This window comes from Mauremys mutica, chromosome 2, assembly GCF_020497125.1.
Source record: "Mauremys mutica isolate MM-2020 ecotype Southern chromosome 2, ASM2049712v1, whole genome shotgun sequence".
Lineage (NCBI taxonomy): Eukaryota > Metazoa > Chordata > Testudines > Geoemydidae > Mauremys > Mauremys mutica.
Genome location: NC_059073.1, coordinates 121565755 through 121590383, shown reverse-complemented (window position 1 = coordinate 121590383; position 24629 = coordinate 121565755). Strand labels below are relative to the sequence as shown.

Here is a 24629-nt window from a genome sequence, read left to right as displayed (position 1 = left end):
TGAAAAAAGTGCTTAATAGTCCTCCAAAGAAAGTTACAATTAAATCAAATCATGAACAGTTGTGTATATGGTGCCTATGAAACAGTTTCCCCTCCCCGTCCTTCAAATTACTTTTCTGCAGAATATCACAAAGCTGTGTTTTTTCCTGTCATGTTTAATACAGCAAGTGCTAGCAAGGGCCATAGTTACAGTTGCCAAAAAAAAAAAAATCCTCTACATCACCATTTTCAGATGCTTGTAATTTGCCCCAAATTCACCACATTAACTTCTGAAATGCCCTGATGTTCTAAAGCTTGATATTTCAAAGTTAACATTGCACTGAGGTGATGTGTTAACATTTTGTGTGTGTGTGTGTGTGTGTGTGTGTGTGTGTGTGTGTGTGTGTGTGTGTGTGTGTGTGAGAGAGAGAGAGTGAGAGAGAGAGAGATCATCTTCCATCCCAACACTTTATAAACAGTCTTGAAGTAAGTCTACTCACCCCCATTTTACAGAGAAAGGCAGGCACGCACAGGTTATGTTACTTGCCCCAGGTTTCTATGGCAGAGGCCCAAAAATATTGTGTGTGTGTGTGTGTGTGTGTGTGTGTGTGTGTGTGTGTGTGTGTGTGTGTGTGTGTGTGTGTGTGTGTGTGTGTGTGTGTGTGTGTGTGAGAGAGAGAATCATTTTACATTGAATGGTCCATTAAACTGCTACTTAGTAATATGAGGCTCCCCGTCACCCCATTTCCAACCAATATAAGCAATAAAAATCACTGTCTTTCAGGCTGCACCCCCACCCCCAAGCTTGGTAAATAAAACACATCAGCTACAGCTCGCCTTCAACATGCTAGAAATACTGCAGGCTCTCTCTGAGAAAAGCTATTATTATCTGCTCTGTCTCTATTGTGGCTAGAGAGATGGAAAAATAGTGCAATTCCAAGTCATTTATTGATTTTATGGTTCTTGTTAGATTCTGTGATTTGTCAATTGCATTACTCTAGAGTACTGTATTTGATCTTGTGGTTTCATCCCCAGTTATAGAATTGCCCAGAAATATGGTTTCCTTGTTCAGGAAAAGAAAAAAAAAGTTATATTTACCTGGGACCCCTCCCCCCTTCCAGGTGCCACCTGATGTGCTGGGGTCCCACCAGCCTGGATTCCCCTTACTCTGTACTACTGTGACAGGCTTTCAAGCCCCCTTCCAGCACACACACAGGTAGGGACTCACCCTGCTGTAGAATCACAGTCTACAATCAGTTCTGTGTAGGAAGACTCAGCTTGGGGAATTGCCCAGCATTCTGGTGCACACACCCTCTAGAGTGTAAACCCAAAATTATATTGTCTTGCGTTGTATAGAGATCTATATAGCGTAAGCTCATGAAACTCACCCCCCCCGAATGTGGAGGAAGATATGCAGAGCTTTCTCTCCCCCTCCCCCGTTAAGAATTGCACAAACTGGGTATTGTAGTAAACAAAAAACAAGTTTATTAACTACAAAAGGTAAATTTTAAGTGATTATAAGGGATAGCAAACAGTACAAAGCAAATTACTGACAACATAAAACAAAACATGAAAACTAAACTTAATACACTAAGGAATACTGGCTACAAATAATTTCTCACCCTAAATGTTGTTTCAAGCTGGTTGCAAAGTTTCTTGAAGGTAAAAACTGCACTGCTTGCAGCTTAAATATCCAGGGATTCCTTTTACAGCCTAACCTTTTTTGCCTGGACTCAGCGCCTGCCTTCTTTGTTTCTTCAGGTGTTCTCAGCAGTCTTCGTTCTGGGTGAGGAGGCAGTGGAGAAGAGCTCAGATTAACTCACTCTCCAGCCTTAAATAGGATTTGCATATGGCGGGAATCTTTAGTTTCCCAGTTTTGACCCCTACCCCCTTCCTATGGAAGAGTACTAGGTGACACGATCACGTGACCCTGAAGTGTCAAATCAGCATCCCAGGAAACTTCTCAGGACGGAGGGAGATTAGTATCTTCAAAGTCCTATTGTCCTTCCTAACGGCCCATCCAGGCTGATTGCATACTGTCTGGTTTGGGTGTTTCCCAAATACAGAAATATGCAACAATTACAACTGTGTGTGTATCTGAAGTTAGGAATATTGATAATCACATTCCATAAATCATAACATTTCCAATGATACCTCACATGACCCATCTTGCACAAAATGTATCTTAGTTATGCCATATTCATATTATAACAATATTTCTATGAAGAATATGGGGCATAATGTTACACCCCAACCTAGTACATTCAGACATGCAGCAATCTACTGCATCCCATACAAGCTCTACGCACAAAGTTTAAAGCTAGTAACAGCTATCAACAGAAGTGGAATTCCTGTCTATACTTTAATACAGTAAGCCTTTTCTCTGGGCTTGGCTACACTTGAGAGTTACAGTGCATTAAAGGAGCCCCGGGCACAATAGCTCACTACCCGTCCACACTGGCAAGACACACAGAGCGCTCTGACTCCACGGCTAGAGTGCTCCTGGTACTCCACCTCGGCAAGTAGAATAACGTTTGATGTACCCCCGCTGGAGCGCCCCAGCATCAGTGTGAACGAGGTGTTGCATTATTGCACTCTGATCAGTCTCCGGAAATGTCCCATAATCCCCTTAAGTCAAGTGGCCACTCTTGTCATTGTTTTGGATATGCCCTTTGAAAGCTCCATTTGACAGCTGGCATGCTTATCTGCTCCGAGACAAAGCAACCATTACTGTGGAATGCTGTCTGTGAGAGAGGCGCGGGGGTGGGGGGGGGGAGGTCTGCTGCTGTCTGAACTTACAAGACAGCATGCTGACATGCTCTCCTCTCCCCCACAACACACTCCGTCACACTCCGCCCCATCCCACCCCCATTTGAAAAGCATGTTGCAGCCACTTGCATGCTGGGATAGCTACCACAATGCACTGCTCCACGTGGCCGTTGTAAGAGCTGCTAATGTGGCCACGCCAGTGCGCTGGCAGTGTGGACAGACTACAGCGCCTTCCCTACTGCATTCTATGAAGGCTGGTTTAACTCAAAGCGCTCTATATCTGCAAGTGTAGCCATGCCCTTACTCTTGAGCCATCAGGAAAAAAATACCTTTGCTCCACGGCTGTGCCAATTACACTGGGAAGTTTATAAAAATTAACCCCCTGATAACTCAATCATCAGTATCTTGGAAACCTATGCTGTAGAAAAATCTTCAAACAATCCACTGACCATCCCAGCAAGATCTCAGGCATGTAAAACTTTCTGAAATTCTAGTAGTATTACACTGAAGATCAGCTACCCTTAGGTTTCAGTTTTATCGGGAACAGCTAACATTATTAGCAGCTTTGTTGCTCCCCAGCCCAGTAAGAGGTAAATACATTTGATCAGAGATTTGGCATGCTTTTTATGAGAAACAAGGAAGAAAGTTTACTAATTACACAATCATTTTTAATATTGATTTGTTAAATCATATGTCCTGTAAACAGTGCTCTAAATGCTTAAAGGAATTAAATTAATCATAGTAGCATTCATCAACCTCCCACTTCTCTCTCACCTTCTGTTTATTTTTGGAGACAGGGATATCTGTTTACCTCCAGGCATCTTAGAATTCACCCATCCCAAAAATATGAGACTTCCACTTCTGTTTTACTTGCCCTTCAGTTGATAGGATCACAGTCTCTTTTTCATCTCAAAGTCAGCATTGATCTTGGCCAAACATCAAAGCCCTGGGAGATCTATCATGATGCCTACAACAGTTGTAACCCACACGAGGTGTGGTGTTCTGTCCCATCTAGTGACATTGAGACCATTTAGAGAGAGATTAATGAGGCCTGGTCTACACTAAGCGTTTAAACCGACTTTAGGAGCGTTAAACCGATTTAACGCCGCACCCATCCACACTAGGAGGCACCTTATATCGATTTTAATGGCTCTTTAAATCGGTTTCTGTACTCCTCCCCAATGAGAGGAGTAGCGCTAATATCGGTATTACCATATCGGATTAGGGTTAGTGTGGCCGCAAATCAACGGTATTGGCCTCCGGGCGGAATCCCACAGTGCACCACTGTGACCGCTCTGGACAGCAATCTGAACTCGGATGCAGTGGCCAGGTAGACAGGAAAAGCCCCGCGAACTTTTGAATATCATTTCCTGTTTGCCCAGCGTGGAGCTCCGATCAGCATGGGTGGCGATGCAGTCCCAAATCCAAAAAGAGCTCCAGCATGGACCGTATGGATGTGATCGCTGTATGGGCAGACAAATCTGTTCTATCAGAGCTCCGTTACAGAAGACGAAATTCCAAAGCATTTAAAAAAAATCTCCAGACAGAGGCCACAGCAGGGACTCAGCACACTGCTGCGTGACAAACGTAACAGAAAGCCAAAGAATCAAATGGACGCTCATGGAGGGAGGGAGGGGGGACTGAGGACTCAAGCTATCCCACAGTTCCTGCAGTCTCCGAAAAGCATTTGCATTCTTGGCTGAGCTCCCAATGCCTGTAGGGTCAAACACATTGTCCGGGGTGGTTCAGGGCATAGCTCCTCAATTTACGCCCCCCCCCCCACCTCCAGAAGGAAAAGGGGAAAAAATTGTCTCGACTTTTTAAAATGTCACCCTATGTCTACTGAATGCTGCTGGTAGATGCGATGCTGCGGCAGTGACCTGCAGCATTCTCTTTCCCCCTCCCTGGTGGCAGATGGTACAATATGACTGATATCCATCATCATCATCAGCCTGGTGGCAGACGGTACAGTGCAGAAGGACTGGTATCCGTCCTCATCATCAGCACATGAGTGCTCCTGGCTGGCCTCAGGTGAGGTCGGCCGGGGGTGCCTGGGTAAAAATACCGGTCATTCCCAGTAGATGGTACAGAATGGCTGGTAACTGTCTTCATCTTAGCAACTGGGGGCTGAGCTGCTCTACAGCCTTAGCTAAGAGCCTTATGGCTTTTAGCTCATGCAGTAGAGGCTCATGGAATAAGCTCCAGAAGCCCCAGGTTCAATCCTGCCCGCCGACCACCAGGGTCTGTCGGTGTTACAAGTGGGGACTTATCCAGGATTTCAACTGGGAAGTCTCTGAAGCTCAGAACATAGACTCTTAGACTTTAAGGTCAGAAGAGACCATTATGATCATCTAGTCTGACCTCCTGCACAATGCAGGCCACAGAATCTCACCCACCCACTCCTGTAACAAACCCCTAACCTATGTCTGAGTTATTGAAGTCCTCAAATTGTGGTTTGAAGACCTCAAGCTGCAGAGAATCCTCCAGCAAATGACCCCTGCCCCATGCTGCAGAGGAAGGCGAAAAACCTCCAGGGCCTCTGCCAATCTGCCCTGGAGGAAAATTCCTTCCCGACCCCAAATATGGTGATCAGTTAAACCCTGAGCATGTAGGCAAGACTCACCAGCCAGCACCCAGGAAAGAATTCTCTACAGTAACTCAGATCTCATCCCATCACAGACCACTGGGCATACTGTTTCCTCAGCTAGGGGAAGTATGTAATCCACACACCTCCAGGGTGTGATGTTCTGTCCCATCTAGTGGCACTGAGACCACAGAGAGAGATTAATGAGTCTGCTCTACAGCCTTAGCTAAGACCCATATGGCTTTTAGCTCATGCATTTAGCTCTGGAGGTCCCAGGTTTGATCCCGTTACACAGTCACTTAAAATAATTTTGCCTTAAGTTTCCATGAACATCAGAAACCTGTGTTCCAATTCCCCCAAAAGTACTGGGTATTTTGCCATCTGATTTCAATCCAAGTTTTGCAATATTTGGTATTTTTCTTAAAGCCCAAGCTGTGATTTTGTGAAGACTGGAGACATTACTTTTGTTAAAAAAAAGCACTTCTCTAGTCCACATACTTTCAGAGAAAGCCTCGAAAATGTTAAACCTAAATCCAGAAGGCAAATAAAAACAATCCAAAAATTATCTTTAAAATCACATTTCTTAAGTTAATTTCATGATTGTTTAGTGCCCAACTCATTATTTTTGAACGTTTAAGGTCAGCAATATTGTGTGCTTCTACCAAACCACTCCCCCAATCTTGCAAACACTCACACGCACGTCTAAAAGCTAAGCATGTACATAAGTGTTAGCAGGATCAAGGCACAAGTTTGCCATTTTCTTTATGATCTGGATAATTGCTACCAGCCCAGAAAGTAAACAGATGACATTTACTTCCTGAACCCATGGCTCCTTCTACACAGCAGCACTGAACATTGCTCTTTTGTAGGCCAGAGGCTACTGTGTTCTTTAAAGCTCAATGGAATTCTTCATTTATGTGAATTCTTCTTCTTCTGTGTGTATCTTATCTTGGACATTTACAAAAACAAAGGATGTAAATTGTGTTGCGCTGAGTTTCTAAGGTGATTATTTCCTCTTTTGTTATTTCCTCTCATACCACAGGGAGCAATCAGTTGAAAAAACACAGGGGGAAAAGTACCTTTGACCCTTAGCCTATTCCCCCATGAAAAGAAATCCAGTCTTTTTGTGCTGTAATCATGCATCTTTAATATTACAGTTTTGTGATATTAGTATCACAAAACTGATTTATCCTTACATAACTTTTGTTTTTGTTTTGTTTTGTTTTTTAAAGACAATTTCAGCCAATTCCCTCATCCCAGCACCATGAAATTTCTGGGAGCAAAAGCACATATCACCCAGAATCAACTGTGAAATGTAACAGAAAACAATGTTTTACAATTGTCATTGCTAAGTTTTCAGCTGCTGTTGACCATTGGTCTAAAAAAAACATTTTTGTGGCACTGGGTCTGTGACAACTGGGTATAAAGTTAAACAAGTTTTCAGACCTGTTTTAATACCAGTTTAACAATCATAAAGAGAACCTTAAGATTTAACGTGTTAATATTTAACTAAAACATTAGCAATCTCTTTTCATACGATTGCAGAACAAGTTTTTAACCCTTCGAATGCTAGCATTTTTCAGACAAGTGAATGCTTAGTGAATCCATACATACACCCTAGAAAGGGTTGGAGTGGAATAGAAACCGGTTTGCTCTCTCTTACAGTGGGCTCTCAAAAGTGCTCTCAAAAACATCTCCTTCTTTCAAGAGAAAGATGGGCAATACTAGCAGGAAGATTGGAAATGTCAATTGTAATGCAAGGCTTTGATCTATTTTCATATTTAACATTCATGATGAGAAGTGCTTGACCTTTTGAAGGTCAGAATGTCCAACTGAGTTCAACTGATGCCTTCTATTTCATCCGTTAAGTGTCAACACTACTATGACCCAAGGAATTGACAGCTCTCTTGTACTTTGCAGATTACAGCTTTTGGAATGAAGGAGAGTAGAGAAAGGGAGGGGAGGAAAACTATCTAGGACCTCCCCAAAGACAGAACCAAAAATGGTTACCAATACCAAACACTTTAAAGTGTTTTTGCTGAATTCCAGGAAAAGATCAAAATATTCCACCTGATTTTTAGAGCAAATTAAGGAGCTGGTCCAGAAAACACCTACTCATGTGAGGAAATCTTGCTTGTGTAAGTAGAACCCTTTATCTTAACGGCATAATAGTTACATGAGTAAAATTACTCACAAAGATAAGTATTTGCAAGATCAGGCCCTAACAAAATAATGGCTAGCAAAAAAAAAAAAGTATTGTTTTTAAGTAATTCCTAGGGCTGGATGCTGCTTTTCAATAAAGCAATTTCACTCCTGATCTCAGTTTAAAAACAAAAACAAGTATATCCCAAAACCTCAATATTTATTTTTTATGCATGGTAGAATTTTCCTTTTTAATATAAAAGGGTGTTTTTAAAACAGAGATGGTCAGGTTTAAATTGACCTAAAAATTGATGTGTGTGTACAGTGCAGTTTTTATAAAACCAATGACCAACCCACGTTTCTGTGGCTTTTATTTGTTTTTTAATCCTTGGTAATATTTGCAACTCAGATATTGCAGTGTTGTATAAATGCACAAGAACCTTGGTCTGGAGAAGGATTGAGAGGAGATACAGCATTTAAGAATTGCTGTAGAGCCGGAGAGAGGAGCCATTTAATCAGAAATAAGACTCTGAAGAAATGTCTGAGTTGAGAGAGCTTTTGGGAGGACCAGAGTACATTGTACACTCTGAAAAATGTGCACAAATGCAGAGTCATTCAGATAAGTCACATCATATACTGCATTACTAATTCCATTTAATTATGTCATGTTTGCCAGTATATATTTTAACTAGCATTCTTTTGACTTTATTGCTATTGGATATAAACAATCATATCAGAAATTGGCATCATTTTCAGTCTTAATATGAATGAGTCCATTTCTTCTAATTCAGCAAGATAACTGGCCCCTTTGGCACTCCCTCTGTTTAAAAAAGAAAACAAAACAACTCTACCAAAACCAAAACACTACCCTACACACACAATTCTCCCCTTGGGGAGAGGATGAGAGAGAGAATGATCTCACATGAGAGATGTTAGTGACAACACTTAATGCACTACTGGAAGGTGCTCAGACACTGCAGTGATGAGGGTGGCACATGAACCTATAAAATAACATTTTTACTGTTCTATATTAGAGTTTATAACATCACATTGGGAAAAGTTTCCTTTCCCTCCCACCCCACTCCCCCTTGCGCCCCCATGAAGAAAGCCAGCACAAGAGCAGACATGCGACCTAAGTGGAGCAAATGCTTTGCACGAGTCCTCTGCACAGGGTGAATTTCACCCCACATTAAATACTATGCTGTACAACTATGGGCATAATCTGGTATGGTTCAATCCCAAATTTTATTTTTGTTCAGATTTCTTCCCCCCCCCCCTTTAGTTGACATTAACAGAAAAAAAAGGCAATTTGAATGTGAGGATACAGGGGCCTACTTAGACAAAATTCATTATAAAGGGGTGTCAAAGATATTCAGAGTATGTATGGCTGTTATCCCTTTTAAATCAATGTGGCCACTCATGCATAAAGTTAAGTGTATACCTTAGTTTTTGGGCAGCTGGAGCCTCCTCTACACTACAAAAAAAAAAAAAATCGCCTATGGCTGGCCATGTCAGCTGACTTGGGCTTGCAGGGCTCTAAAACTGCAGATTAGACAGTCAGGCTTGGTCCCAGAGCTGACCAGGTCAGCTGACATGGGCCAGCCACAGATGTTTTATTGCTGGGTAGACATGTCCTAAGAGGCCAATCTGCTGGAATCTAGTGTACAAATTGAAAATTTGTTGCCATGACTTAGAATAGCATTAGAATGCATTTTAAAAATTTGTTTATTTTGACATAGGGTCATCTCTGCTCTTTTCCAAGTCACTAGATCATGTTCCATTACAGCAAGCTTTCATAGGTCAGGAACTCAGCAAGCTTAATTAATTATACAATTACCCAGAGTGTGCAGGTAACACTGCAGAAAGAAAGGAATGACTAACTGAGGGAGAATACTTGTACCAAGCACAAACCATGTAATGGAGTGAGAGAGAGAAAGGTAAAGAACATACTCTAATAGGGAAGCAGAAACCAACATACACCAAAGCATTATATTCATGTTGGCATTTTCTACATTTAGTTCCACTTAAGAACTGCTTTAGAAAATTTAAATTCATAATTTGGTTCTGTTAAAGGTGAACCAAAAAAAGGAAGATCGCAAAAAAATCACAATAAATAAGAAGTATTCCTGATTTTATTAAATAGAAAACAAAGTTGCATTGACAATTTGACCACCCAAAAAAATCTCACCTCAATGTTACCCTGTCAAAAGTGACAGAATTGCCTCCAAATTTGTCACCTTAATGAAGACAAGATAGAGAACCCTGTCTAGCACTGTGGTAAATATAGTTTATCCTCCCCAATATACCTTTCTTAAAACCAAAGACTCAGCTATGAGCCACAAAGTAAGATAAAGCAAAGTCTCTAGAGCAACTAGGAAGTATGTTTTTAGATAGCCTGAGCTGGTAATTAAACACAGTAAAGGCATGCAAAAAACCGTCTAATCACAACAGTGAACAGTTCACTTATACAAAATAAATGATTAAGTCTCAAACTTTGTTAGAAAAATTCTAATATACTACACTTGACAATGCAATATATCCATCAAAAAAACTGGAGGTCTCATACAAGGATATAAATTGTATGAAAGAACCTGTATTAAGTCTAAATAGGTTGAAGAGAGATTTCAATGTATTTAAATAGAGTATGATATATGGAAAAGAAGAATTAAACTAATACTAGCAATAATCCATCATAAATACTACAAGCTTTATTTGTGGTAGGTTAAAGTCATGAGTCTCAGGTCTGAAGTATTTTATATAAGGCCAGCCAACAAATTTTATTTGTATCATTGCAAAAAAATAATAATAATCTGCATTAGATATACAAGTCTCTTGATTTGCCTGACTTCTAATAGCAGCATTAGACTAAAAGTTTAATTCTATATTTTCCAGACTGACCATTTAAAAATATTTCGATCCCAAAACAGTCAAAGTCAAAAAACAAATATGGTGGATTAGCTCACCAACAAGTATTTGTAGTTCAGCCAGATAGTAATGCATGATTTCAACACCAAACACAAAATAATTCGTTATTTCTGTTTATACAGAATTGTCCATCAACATCTTTGTAATTCTGAAATTTCTGGATGCACAAAATAACCACCCTCGTGATTTGCCTCATTTGGCCAAATCCCACACTTTAATTTGAGTCATCATTACAAATCACTATTGCTTTTTGCGTGTTTCCTATGTTAGAACCTTGATGACCAATAATAGAACAACTGTGAGGAAAGACACTGAATCATCACATTTAATCTCCAGCAGTAATTCCAGAAAATCTTCAGCGCATGCAATTTTGCTATCTCCTCAAATCTCTAATAAAAGGAGATTTGTGGATTTAGCCTGGTCCTTGACTCTCCACATGCCCTCTAGTTGAAACAAGTTTAAGAGATTATTTAATTCTTTGTGTGAATTGCTCATGATGGCTTGAAAATTCTCAGAGTGACGCACAGTGTTTTGTAGTTTTAAACTTCATTTGTTGTAAAAGAAAAATAAATAGTTTTAAGCCTTTTCTCCGTGGCAATAATTGCTATAAAAGCTGTTTTTGCATACACTTTTCTGGAAAGATCAAAGCCGCACCCATACCAATTCTTCTCAATCTGTCAACTGTTTTGGCTAACTCTAAATACAAGGTTTTGTTGACACATCTGCAGCCCCTCCACAGGAATGAATGATCATTCTTACTTTCCTCAAGGTCTCTCAGGGTAATTTTGGAACTCATCCTGTGTACTGCAGGAACTTGTTTTGTCACTCTTCCTACTCAATGTGCATGTGAGGCTGTTGAACTAGTGAGAGAGAGAGTGTGTGGCATATTTCATATGTAGGTAACATAAGGACAGCCATACTGGTTCAGATCAATGGTCCGTCTAGCCCAGTATCCTGTCTTCTGACAGTGGCCAATGCCAGGTGCTTTAGAGGGAATGAACAGAACAGGCAATCATCAAGTGATCCATCCCATGTTGTCCACTCCCCGCTTCTGGCAAACAGAGGCTAGGGACACCCAAGAGCATGGTTTTGCATCCATGACCATCCTGGCTAATAGCCATTGATAGAACTATCCTACATGAACGTATCTAGTTCTTTTTTGACCCATGTTATAGTTTTGGCCTTCACAACATCCCCTGGCAACCAGTTCCACAGGCTGACTGTGTGTTGTGTGAAATTCCTTTTGTTTTAAACCTGCTGCCTATTAATTTCATGTTCTTGTGCTAGGTGAAGGAGTAAGCTGGAACAGAAATTATTTTTCATTTGCATCACTTCTGACCCAGCTCATGCAACGGAAACAATGAACCCATGTCTTTAAGAGGCTGAATGAGGGCTAGCTGTCTGAGAGTTGACCCTGACTAGACTGAGATAACATTGGCAGTTTGAAGGATGCAGACAGAAGTGGCAAATATTATATCTGCATTTCCTGACTAAAGAAGTGAACTCATCTTTTGCAAAGTAAGTTTGTAATTTAGATATTTTATCAGATCTTGGTCTGCTTCTGAATACTCAAGAGAACAGCACTGGCCAAAAATATATTTTTTCCATCTGTGGCCAGAAAAAACATAGTGATCATTTCTTTTGTATGAGTACACCTTGGGACCTTCACCTACTTGTCCTTATCACATTGAGATAACTATAAATGGGCCTACAAATTGAAACTATTCAGATGCTAAGTGGGTGCGGATGTTGTGAAGCACAGGTGTCATGTGCTCTGTATGATACATCTGTGCCAACTACTGATTAGTTTCTGGGTGGCAAGCAAGGTGTTATATCCTATAAAGGCACCAAGTGATTTGTAACACTGTTACGTGAAGGGTCATCTGATGTGAAACTACTGCAATTGAGAGTAGCAGAGATGACTGTGCCGACTACCCTCAGTTTAATAAGGAAGGACATGCTGTCAGAGGTTTCTTGTGAGATGCCTTCAAGCTATCGAACTCACTCCCTTCCCCACCACTCTGTGCTCAAACACCCATTCTCTCTCCACCCAGCTTGCCTGAGTCCATATTAGTCAGTCATCTGGGCATGCTCCAAAACCCACCCTGTTTTCCCCAGGTATGAAAAGGCTCAATCCTGAAAGGTGTTGAGCACCCTTGTGACAGGGTGAGTGCTCCTGGAACTGTGTGACCCGAAGCACCCCCATATTCACACCTTAAACATTATGCAATTATGTTTGTACAAAATATGCCTTGTGAGGCATCATTTGAAAACTAATACCGCACTGGTCATTAATATCATTGTTATATGCATGTTAAACTTATTTGTGAAGTTATGAATTCCCTTTGTAAAATGTTACTAGAACATGTTTAAGACAACAGCCTAACCTAGGTAAAGGTAATAAACAGGTCTGTTCTAGACAAAGGGATGTGTGTTTATCTCAATTTACATATTAGCTATAAACAAAGCTATCAAGTAAAACAGCAAGGGCGAGAGAGAGAAAAAAAAAAAGAGAATTAAAATGGCTCCTGCACCCCAGCAAGACACAGGAGACTGAATCCCAGGGGACCTTCCTAACTTTGAGAACAAAGACAATTATTTAGGAATAAGGGACCTAAGGCAATAAGGGAAACCATCACCTCGTACTTCTGTGGAAGGCCCTGACTGAGAAACAGTCAACCATGCTGGACAAAGAATAATGGTTGATAGAAACCATCTTAAGCAAAGACTATACCTTGCTAGATTAAATTTTAGACTGTTAGACCCATGTTTTCACTTTTATCTGCTTGTAACCATCTCTACCTTTATTTCTTTTACTTGGCATCACTTACACTATGTCCCGTTTAATAAACTTCTTTTACTTTAATCTACACTATTCTAGTATTGTGTTTGAACTGAAGTAATTGTTAACACCAGTTAATGTGGCAAGCTGCTGGGTACTGACCCTCTAAAGGAATAAACAAACCTTTTTAAAAACACGGTAATAGAGGCTCAAACTAAATATATACCCCAAATTTAAAAAAAATAAACAGTAAGAGGACAAAAAAAGTCACCATGACTAAACAGGATAAAAGAGGTAGTTAGAAACTAAAAAAGGCATCCTTTAAAAACTGGAAGTCAAATCCTACGGAGGAAAATAGAAAGGAGCATAAACTCTGGCAAGTCAAGTTAGGCCAAAGGAAAAAAAAACCCAAAAAACCCTTTATTTTGAAGAGCAACTAGCAAAAGACAAAAACTAACCGCAAATTTTTCTTTAAGTACAAACATAGCAGCTTCAACTTATTTCATCTGACAAAAAAAAAAAAAGGATAAGAAAGAAAAAAGAAAATGTCATGGTCTCTAAACTATTTCACCTTACTGCAGTAATGCCACAGCGTTCCTCCTTAATGCTATGGCGACCTTAAGCAAATCATGTCAGTGTTCTGTGCCTTAGTTTCCCCATTTGCAAAATGGGGGTAGTGACACTGGCAGACCAGGTGCTAGCTCCTGCCAAGGCCTCTAGGCATCACTTGGATATTTACAAAGGCATAGCTGGAAACCAGTTTGGCTCACCTTTGCGTTAGGATTGGTAAAATAGGTATTTGGTTTATAAAAATATGTTTAGTGTTTGGACTTCATGAAATGTTCGTAAGATGCATTAATCTCACTTATAACACAGGATACAAATATTATAAGGTAATATTTAAGTGTTTGCTCTGTAATTATAAGAGTATTTGCTCGAACTGTAAATCCCCTCCTCTAGTCAGGAGAAAAGCATTACAAGTGTGACATACTAGTTTGCCACAGGAAGCGTTATGTCCTGCCCAACAAAAGACGGCCCATAGACACCAGACAAACCATTGTAGAACATCAGAGGACAAAAGACACGAAGAGATGTGCACAAGGACTCATCCCATCAGCTTGAACTCTGGGGGAAGGGAATAAAAATCCCTGACAGAAAGGAACTGGATCTCTGTGCTGCTTGGGAGGGGCCTACGCAAGGGAATCCCTAGACTGGGTTAGCCCTAGAGGACATATAGAGCTTGCATATTACAGCAGCCTCTATTATCTTTTGGCACCTAAGATGGTAACTCATTTGTGTGTGTATGTTTAGCTGCTATAACCTTCTAAATAACTAATTTCTTTCCCTTAGTTAATAAATCTTTAGTTAATGTATTATAAGATTGGCTACAAGTATTGTCTTTGGTGTGAGATCTAACGTCCAACGGATACTCTCGGGGAAATTCTGCGCCACGGCACAACGCAGAATTTTTCAGAAATTAATGTTTTTTAAGACAATTGCCCCCCTCCCGCCCACCATAGAAATGGGCTGTAGTGCTTCTGGCCACCACAAGGGGCTGCTGGACCTGGCAGAGCCCAGCTTGCACACAGAAGACACTGCGGGAGTAGAGAGTAGGGGAGTAGAGAGTTCCCAGCACTGCAGTTCCCCACAAGCTCTGAGGGAAGACGACAGTGTGTTCAGGAAACTCCACACAAGCCTGGGATGGAGCAGCAGGCTGTTTCTCCCTCTGAATCCCTGGGCTTAGGGGGTGCAGGTATCTGGGCATGGGGATCTGGGGGGGAGGCCCACAGCTGGTCTCTGGGGAGACAGGGGTGCAGGTATCTGGGCTGGAGGGCCCAAAGGCTGTGCTCTGGGGAGGAGGAAGTTCGGGTACATTGGCTGAGGGGGGCCATGGCTGGGCTCTGGGGGGAAGAGTTGTGGGTGTCTGGCTCCCTGGCTGAACTTGTGGGTGCGGGGGGAAGGGGCAGAGAAAAAAACTGGTTTGTCACAGCGGTTTCTTTAACTCTCTACACCTGGGGGTATTTTTCTCTGTGTCTGTATTGTTACAAAAATACCTGCTGACAGGTATTTTGAAATAAATTACCAAAATAATTGGAACTGGCATGATTATGTAGTGTTATTTTGACAAATAAAATTTGAAGAATTTTAAAATGTGTGCAGAATTATTAATTTTTTTTGGCACAGAATTCCCCCAGGAGTAAACTGACTGGAGTAAGTGACCTGTCTTTTGGGACTGGGAGTAATCTGAATATTGTTGTGATCTTTAGTGTACGGGACCATCTATCACAAAGGCAAGCTTGTCTGGGCAAGATGGATAGGAGTGCCCAAGGAGACTGTCTGTGACTCCGGGTACGTCCAGACTACCCACCGTATCGGCGGGTAGTGATCGATTTATCGGGGATTGATATATCGTGTCTCATCTAGACGCGATATATCAATCCCCGAACATGCTCCCCGTCGACTCTGGAACTCCACCAGAGCGAACGGCGGTAGTGGAGTCGACGGGGGAGCCACGGACGTCGATCCCATGCCATGAGGACGGGAGGTAAGTCGGAATAAGATACGCAACTTCAGCTACAGGAATACCATAGCTGAAGTCGACGTATCTTACATCGACACCCCCTTCTACTGTAGACCAGGCCTCCATGTTGAGGCTGTTGTAGTGCCTGAGGAGTTCGCACCTGATACCTGGTTGATGAAATTTAATTATAGAACTCACAGCCAATTTGGAACGTGTGCCCCTCTTCTTAACAGTCTGCCCTGAGGTTGGTACTCACGCTCCTGAGCCATTCCAGACAGCTTGACACTGGCATAGCCTTGGCAGGATTCATATGCCATGGGTCAACTGGGTTTATAGATCATAACCCAGTGCTGTTAAAAGTTTAAACTTGGCATTGAGCATTTTTAAAGTCTAAAGAAGAGACGCAGTGATTGAACCACCGTAACAGGATAGATAGAAAAAAGACTTGAACAGTTATGTAAAGAGAGGGGAATATCCCACAAAAAGTAATTTCCAGTTCAGATGCTAAGAGCTTTTCTCATAACTTTTAACCCAGCATCCAAGGACCCTCCTGTCTCAGACACTGCAGAGGCAGGCATCACAGAGGAAAACACTGCAGTGGAACTGGCCTGACTGCATTACCTGGCAGCCCAGGAAGAACACGAGCACCAGAAACAGGTGGCGGAACTGCAGACCAGGGAGACTGAGGCAGCCCAGGATGCAGTCCAGACCAACAAGGAAGAGAGAGCCTACCGAAGTCACAAGGCCAACGAAGAAGTTGAGGAGAAAGCAGACCAAAGAGGCATGGATCAACTGGAAGCCGAGAACAGGGCACGCACAAGGCAGCTGGAAGCTCACAGACCGGCAAAAGCAGCTTCCTCAGACAGTGAGTACATCCTCCACAACACAAGGCAGTGGGAGAAAGTTTGCCCAATTTATAAAGAAACTGACTTTATAGAAGAGTATCTGTCCACATCCGAGCAACTAAGCAGGATGAACCATGTCACAGAGGATAAGCAGATGCCTATTCTTCTAAGCAGATTAACTGGGAAAGCCAGACGGCTTGACAGGAGTAATACTACTTACCATATATACTTGTTCATAAGCCGAATATTTTTGGTAAAAAAGTGACACATCAAAGAGTGGGGGTCGGCTTATAAATGGGTCTACACCAAAATTTGATTATTTTAAACTCTATGGAATCATTGAATTGAATAGCTAATACGTTGTCGTTTTGTTTACCTGGAGCATCTGCAGGCATCAAGCCCAGAAGCGCCGCCAGCTTTTTTTGCGCCCTAGGCAGAGGAAGGTCCCACCCCCAAAATGGCGCCCCCGACAGAGGAGGGGGACAGTCCCACTCCTGAAATACCGCCGATGACCGGGGGGGGCCGCCACCCCACAAATGTTAGCGCCCTAGGCGACCACCTAGGTCGCCTAATGGGTTGAGCCAGCCCTGATGGAGCCCCACAGCTTCCTATGGCCGTGGTTCGCCTTTCCCAGCCAATGCAGCTCCCATGAGCTGGGAACAGCAAACCGTGGACAGTGGGAGCTGAGGGGCTCCATGCCTGTGAATGCTCCAAGTGAACAAAACATCCAGGCCCACTAGCAGCTTACCATGGTGGGCCAGGAGCCAAAGTTTGCCAACCCCTGAAATATAGAGTCGGCTTATGAAAGGGTCATACAGTTTTTGCTATTTTTACCTAACCATCTCGGGGGAGGGGGGGAGGTCAGCTTATAAACGAACAGGCTAATGAACGAGTATATATGGTACTTCCTTTAGAAAGTGCTTTGAGATCTAGAGATGAAAAGTACCATATAAGGGGGTGGATATAATAATTACTGATTTTTTTTGTCTCAAGAATTTATCCAGCCCAGGACATTTATGAAAAGGAAGTACCCTCATCTAAATTTGCATCCAATATCTAGGCAAGACAAGTGAATGGTGTGAGAAACGAACAAGCCCAAGTCCTCAAAGTAACATTTAACAACTGTAATAATATATAAATACATCTAGAGAAGATGATTAATTTAAGTACCATGCCAAGGTCCATGATTTATGCACTGAATCAGGACATTAACCCAGATCTGTGATTTAATATGGCCATTGAGATTCTTGTGGTTGAATTATGTAGTTAGCTTCTTCTTTGTAATTATTTCAACAATATTAAATAACAAACAGTGTGGTCCTTTTTACTGTTTCCAGCTCTTCATGACTGACAGCACTTTCAAAAGCAGCTCCCCCTGCAACTCAGTCAAGAGTTCAGTGCTTCGCTCATGCCTGGAACAGCTTTGCCTTTCTTGAAAAATATCAGAAAGGCAAGAATGATGCATGGCCCCAGGAAACCAGCATTCTGCTGCACACTAATCAGCCAGCTAACTCAACACTACAACCAACAAAGACCCAAGAAGAGGCAGAAATGGATACCCTGAAAAGCTGTGCTGAAAGTGACAAGACCTCAACCCTGCAAGTCCCACAGGCATAACATAGGGCAAGAGGCTGCAATCCGTTGAAGGAGGAAAGAGGGTGGGAAGCTAGTTAAAGTGACCATTTAATTAATGGACAACTACCTGCCAGAGACAACAAAGGAAGGTGGCATTCCAAACACACAAACAAAAGAAGTAGAGAGCAACAAAACAAAAAGTAAGGAAATTCAAAATACACTTTGCACCAAAACACAAATATTTTTTTGGCTGAGACGTAGGTGAACGTGACAGAGCTCACTTTTCTTCCTCTATTACTTGGGAGCAATGCAGATTAAAAATAGGAAATATACTGGCTGAGTTAAATTGCCTTTTTTGTTTTACACTTCTTTGGCTCTCTGTGTGCTGTTTCAATATAACCCCTGGCTACCACATAGCTGAGTGTATATTAGTCGAAGATACATTACACAACACTCTATTTAGATAGATCGGAACATTGCGTGATAAGAGCAGGTTTATTTTGTTGGGGGAGAGGGGGAGAAGAGGGAGACCTGAGCATCCATCTTTCTGAATAAGTCAGTGCAGCTCCATTTTACAAAGAAAGCTGGAATACCTATATGGGAATTAGCGGTTATGGCCCAGTCCTGCTCCCAGTTAGGTCAATGACAAAACTCCTATGGATTCACCTGAAAAAGATTGAGCCAGGGTGAAATGATGCTTTGTTGTGTGTGTGTTTTCCCCATTCCTTTGTAATAAACCAAAACTGAAAAGGCATCCTGACCCTTAGAAAATGCCATAATTGTAATTATATAGTATTACAGCTTAGTGGGAAAGTTCTGCCAAGTTTTAAGAAGCAAACACACACCAAAAATAAAACTACACTTAAAAAAAACCCTCTGAAGTCTGTTAAAGTTGTTTTTTATTAAACAAGACAGCAGGGACTGCAGCTGTTTATTTATCCATTAAAATCTATTTGCCCTATGTGCTAAATTGTTCCAAGGAATGCATTTTTTAAAACACGGCTATAGCCTACAGGATAAAAGAGTAATGCTCTCTGCTCTTTTTATTGTCAACTTCACAATAAGTTTCAAAAGATTCTCAGCATTTTAATAAGCTTTTATACACAGAGACACAGTATTTTTGCTATCTCCCTGCTTTAGACATAAGAGCTTGCCCTGGAACAGTGGCTCTCAACCTTTTCAGACTACTGAACCCCTTTCAGGAGTCTGATTTGTCTTGGGTACCCCCAAGTTTCACCTCGCTTGCTTGCTTACAAAATCAGACACAAAAATACAAGTGTCCTAGCACACAATTACTGAAAAATTGCTTACATTCTCATTTTTACCCCATAATTTATAAAATAAATCAATTGGAATATAAATTTTGTACTTACATTTCAGTGCATAATATATAGACCTGTATAAACAAGTCATTGTCTGTATGAAATTTTAGTCTGTACTGACTTCGCTAGTGCTTTTTATGTAGCCTGTTGTAAAACCAGGCAAATATCTAGATGAGTTGATGTACCCCCTGGAAGACCTCTGCATACCCCCAAGGGTATGTGTACCCCTGGCTGAGAACCACTGCCCTAGACCAGTGGTCTTCAAACTTTTTTCATTTGTGGACACCTAAAAAATTTCAAATGGAGGTGTGAACCCCGTTGGAAATCTTAGACACAATCTGCAGACCTCTGGGGGTCCACAGACCACAGGTTGAAAACCACCGCCCTAGAACATATGCATAGCTCAGTCTCCAGTCATAACAGAAGATCATCTGTCCCCATCAAACACAATTTCAGATTTGTAGTTTTATATAACATAACACTAAATTCAGTGTGTGCGCTCATCTTCGCAGAAGGGATATGACAGATTTTTGACCCATTGTGCTTGTGAATTTTTCTAGGGTTTATTTGCTTGCTCTATATCTGGTTGATTTTTTCACACCATGTACACTTTAAGGGACATGCTGAAAAACTGAAATGATTTCCAATAACCAATATGAACCTGTGCTGGCTGCAAGAAAGAGCAACCAGACTGGTCATTTGATTACTTCATGTCTAGCTGAGGAAAGCAATGCAGCCCGGTTAATCCGAACAAAGTTCCCATGTGAGAACTAATTTTTGCTGAGCTTTGGGAGTTTGAGATTAAGGGAACTATCATGATGTAACATTTTCATTTTATATCTCATGAGCTACAGCTGTTTACTAATATCAATGAGACTTGTACACATGGTGCAAAAGACTTTTGCACCACTGCTAACGTAAATAACAAACATTAAAAATTCATCATGTGTGAAGGCAAAGTGATCCTATACATATGCTAATTAGCATATATGGAAATACTATCCATTCATTGTAGCTTTAACTATAAACCATATTTATAATTTACAGGATTACTTTATGCAATAAAGCATTTTATATGTATACATTTTTCCTTTTTGACTAGAATGATTTCTATACCTAAAATGCATGTCTCTCCCTTTATTCCTTCACTAAGAACAAAAAAGAAATACTTACATTTCACAGTGCATACCAGTCATGATACGTTCCTCACTAACTGCCATCCTGAAAAGCTTTTGCAGAAAAGAAGCTTGTTGTGTAATCTAAAACTGATCTACTTAGTATGCTGCATTGGTACAGGGGAAGCCTATATAATGACTTGAGGTTCTCTGTTTAAAACTGTTTTCTTTTTGCTATTTGGTGACAACCATGATACAACTGTAGAAAGGTTTTATTTTAAAATAGTCTTTTCATTAGCCCAATGGATTTGTAGCTCTTGAGAGATTAGTGCTAGCACTGAAAACTGTGAAGATTAGGTGAGTATATCAGTAAATAAACCACTGACTGTAGACCCCATTGTCCTATTTCTTGTCCCTCGCAACTTTGTAACTTAATAACAAAAAATGCATTAAAACATAAACCTGAGACAGAAGTCTAGAATATGGGAGTAGGTAGGAAAGAAAAAGGGGTTCAGGTTTTAAATACATTAGTTCAAAGAGTACATCAGGATACAAAGTATGGGATTTATTCAAGGCTAGCTGGCTAATGGGTTATTGATTGCTTTTGTTTCTGGATGTGTGGGTTCAATTGCTTCATGACAAGCCCAGTGGTGCCAAACTGTTCTTCAGCGAACTGCGTATATGCATGTTCAGAACATGCCACAGATACGGGCAATACTGGCAATTGCATTTAGGAGAGGCCCAGAATTACATTAACAACAGCTGTTGCAGAGTTAAGGCTTCAGGTTCAATGACACAGCTGGGTGTAACTTCTGACCAACACCTGCTGGTAATAGATCTCGTTCATGCCAGTCCCATTAGAAAAACAAACCTATAAAGAATCTGGCATTCAGGAAGTAGATAAGGGTTCAGAAGCATGTGACCCAGACACCGGCTAGTTGCCTCCTGGCCTGCTTTCCCTCCTGGGTGTCTGAGCATAAGTTTAAGTGGGGCATCCCTTCTCCCCTGGGGGCAAGGGCTCCACAGTCAAACCCACATTGCTTATTTTGTCCTCCAGCCCCTCAGATCAACCTATGCAGTTGTGAGACTAGCTTGTGTAAATGAGGTGGAGGTGGGGGCAGCAGGAGAAATAGCTTAGTGGTTTGAGCATTGGCCTGCTAAACCCAGGGTTCTGAGCTCAATCCTTGAGGGGGCCATTTAGGGACCTGGGATTTAAAAAAAAGTCTGGGGATTTGTCCTGCTTTGAGCAAGGGGTTGGACTAGATCTCCTGAGGTCCCTTCCCACCCTAATATTCTGTGATTCTATGATAGGTGCTGGAACTAGGGCTGCTCCAGTACCCCTTGGCTTTAAGTGGCTTCCATCATATACAGCAGTTACAGTTTGGTTCACCTCCACTATACAAATTGTTCCAGCGCCCCTGCTTGGAGGAACAAATAAGCAGTGCTTAATTTGTAAGGAAAGAGGTGCCCAGGCTCAAGCAATTAGGTGCTGGGGCTCAAGCATTTTTTTATTTTTTTACTTTCATAACTGAGGCAACAAGCCCAGAGGTCCCAGGACTAGGAACGGCCAAGCCTAGAGGTGCCCAAGTTAAGCACTGCAAATAAACCAAATGCTCTGGAGCAGAGCGGCCGGGGTGCAGTGCGGGATGCCCGAGGCTGGAGATGGGGGGGGGACCCCTGCTCCTTACCTTGCTCACGATGTTCTGGACGAGGCCGGCCCGGATCCGGTACTGCCACTCGTGGCAGTGGCATTGGCTGGCGTTGTCTCCCGGCGGCGGGGTGGGCAGCGCCGGGGTCCCCAGCATCCCGGCGCCGCTGCTCTGGCTGTGGTTCGCGGGGCCCCGGGTCAAGTGGCCCGTCCCGTTGCCCTGCCCGTCCGCCTCCCGGCACCAGAAGTCGGGCTGGTCCAGCAGGAAGGAGTCCGAGAACTGGCTGAAGCCGATGAAAAGCGCCGGGATCCAAGTGAGCAGCACCAGGGTCCTCTGGTACCCGCCGCCCAGCCCGCCGAGGAGAGGCAGCACCGAGCCATCGTAGTCCAGCAGCAGGGGGCTGCAGGAGCCGGCGGCGGGCGGCGGCAGGGTCTGGATCTCCGCGGGCGCGGGGGGAGCCACCGCCAGCGTCGCTGCCGCTGCTGCCGCTGCCGCCGCCGCCGAGCCCGCCTCCCCGGCCGGCAGGGACCCGTTCTCCTCGGGCAGCTGCCGGCCTCCGCCAGCCGCTTCGCGTCGCCGGTCTATCGCCATCCGGGAGCCTCACATAGAGAGCGCAGGGGCGGGAGGGGGCCGGGCGCTTCGCAGCGAGCGCGGAGCTGCCCCGGGAGGGCGCCCCGGGACCCCCCTGTCCTGCGCTTCAAGCCGCGCTCGGCCGAGACCCCCCGCCGCCGCCGCCGAGCCTGCCCCGCGCAGCCGGCGCCGAGCCGCCTCGGGGAAGCCTCCGCAAAGCCGCCTCCGCTCCGCACGGCCACGCTGCGGCTTCCCTGCCCCAGCGCCCGCTACGGGTCCCGTGGGCAAGCCGGGGGCAGCGGCCCCGCAGGGCAGAGCTCACGGCACCGCCTGGCTGGCTCCGTCCAGCCCCCGGCCCCGCACATCTGGCTCCGCGCCACGGGGGGCGAGTCCCCCCACCCCGGGGCCCGCCGGGCTGCGGGTGAAGCCCCGAGAGCCGCTGCGCCCGGGGGAAGCTCGCTCCAGTGCGCGGCGGCGCCTCTTCCTCTCTGCCGAGGCTCCGGCTGCTGCACGTACCGGGGGAAAGGGGCGGGGAGCGTTCCCCGCTCCCTTCCGCGTGCGCCTCTCTCGGCAGCCCCCACCTGCACCGCCAGCCCCCGCCCTCCCCCGGCCGGAGGTAAAGGTAACCGCGGCAGCACCTGCGCTTGGCGCCCGGGTCCTCAGTGGCAGCCTGGCTCCCCCTGCAGGGAGCAGCGGGACCCAGCCATTCCCCCACCCCGGGCACCTCCACCGGCAGCCGAGCTCAAGCCATGATCAGCAGAGGAGGGAGCAAATCCAGCGCGCTCACTGGACACCCTGCCAGATCCGCTGAGCTCCGGCGCCTCCTGCTGCTGCTGCTGCTGCTCCTGCTAGGAACGGGAAGGAGGATTTAGGAGCTTGCGCTGAATTGCAGCAGGGTTTGGCTCAGGCAGGAGGCGGTGGATGTGGTGTCAGCCAACAGCAGCAGGGGGGCTCGGTGTGTGTGTGTGGGGGGTGTGAGGGTCAGCGAACGTAGTAGCTTTGAAACAAGATCGACTCACGCGTCACACTCTCATCCACCCACCCACCCCTCTGATCGCTTTGATTCCTCTCCTCCTCACTCTAGTTACCCCCAGTTTAAAGGAATCGGAGTGGGTCTTCGTGCTAGGCTTCCTTCTCCTGGAGGCTCTTCAGTTAAGCACGTCCCGCTAGGGTATCTGTTTTGGCTAGTATTGAGATATCAGTCTAGTCTCTTAAAGCTGTTTAAATGTACACAGGCAAATGGCTTATTCGCTGTGATTTGATAAAGAGATTCCTTTATCCCCTATGGGCTGGAATATGACATTGTGTTATTGCAAGGAGAATAAAAATGGGTAGAGTTAAAATGAATCCAGCCTAATAACACTCCATTCAGGTGGTCCAGATAGTGTCACTACTGCAGCAGAGGTAGTGCTGTATTTTACATCATGTATATCCTCCGGGAAGATCACCGACATCCCTGTATAAATTATAACTCATTTCACCCACCACTGGAATGCAGCCAGCTCGGGTAGGATGGAAACGCTGTGTCGGATAACTATTGTTACATTTGGCATATGTCCTTGTAAGTGAGTTCTGTGAACATGTTTACACTACAACACAAATTATATTTACATGGCACTTTTCACAGAAATATCCAAAGCCCTTCACAATTAACTCATTTATTAGTGGTAGGAGCAAAAAAGACTTGAACATGAAGAATAGTTCCAAAGTTAATAGTTGTTCCTTTCTAATTAAAAGTGGGTTGGAAAAGAACATTGTTACAGGTCTTTGATCTATAGAGTTTTGTGGTTATTTCTATGTGAATTATTTACTCTATGATGTCTATTATTCAGTAGGGTAAGAGTCCTGCAGC

General features: G+C 43.6%; 1 protein-coding gene across 3 annotated transcripts in view; it reads right to left on the bottom strand.

Annotated features, from left to right (window-relative positions):
- Positions 1-22798, bottom strand: part of SLC22A23 (solute carrier family 22 member 23) — a 178078-nt gene extending 155280 nt beyond the window's left edge. For all 3 annotated transcript variants that reach the window (XM_045006200.1, XM_045006201.1, XR_006577049.1), the window contains exon 1: positions 22247-22798. In XM_045006200.1, coding sequence (XP_044862135.1) covers positions 22247-22798 — 552 coding nt within the window. The remainder of the gene's footprint in view (positions 1-22246) is intronic.
- Positions 22799-24629: the final 1831 nt, after the last annotated feature.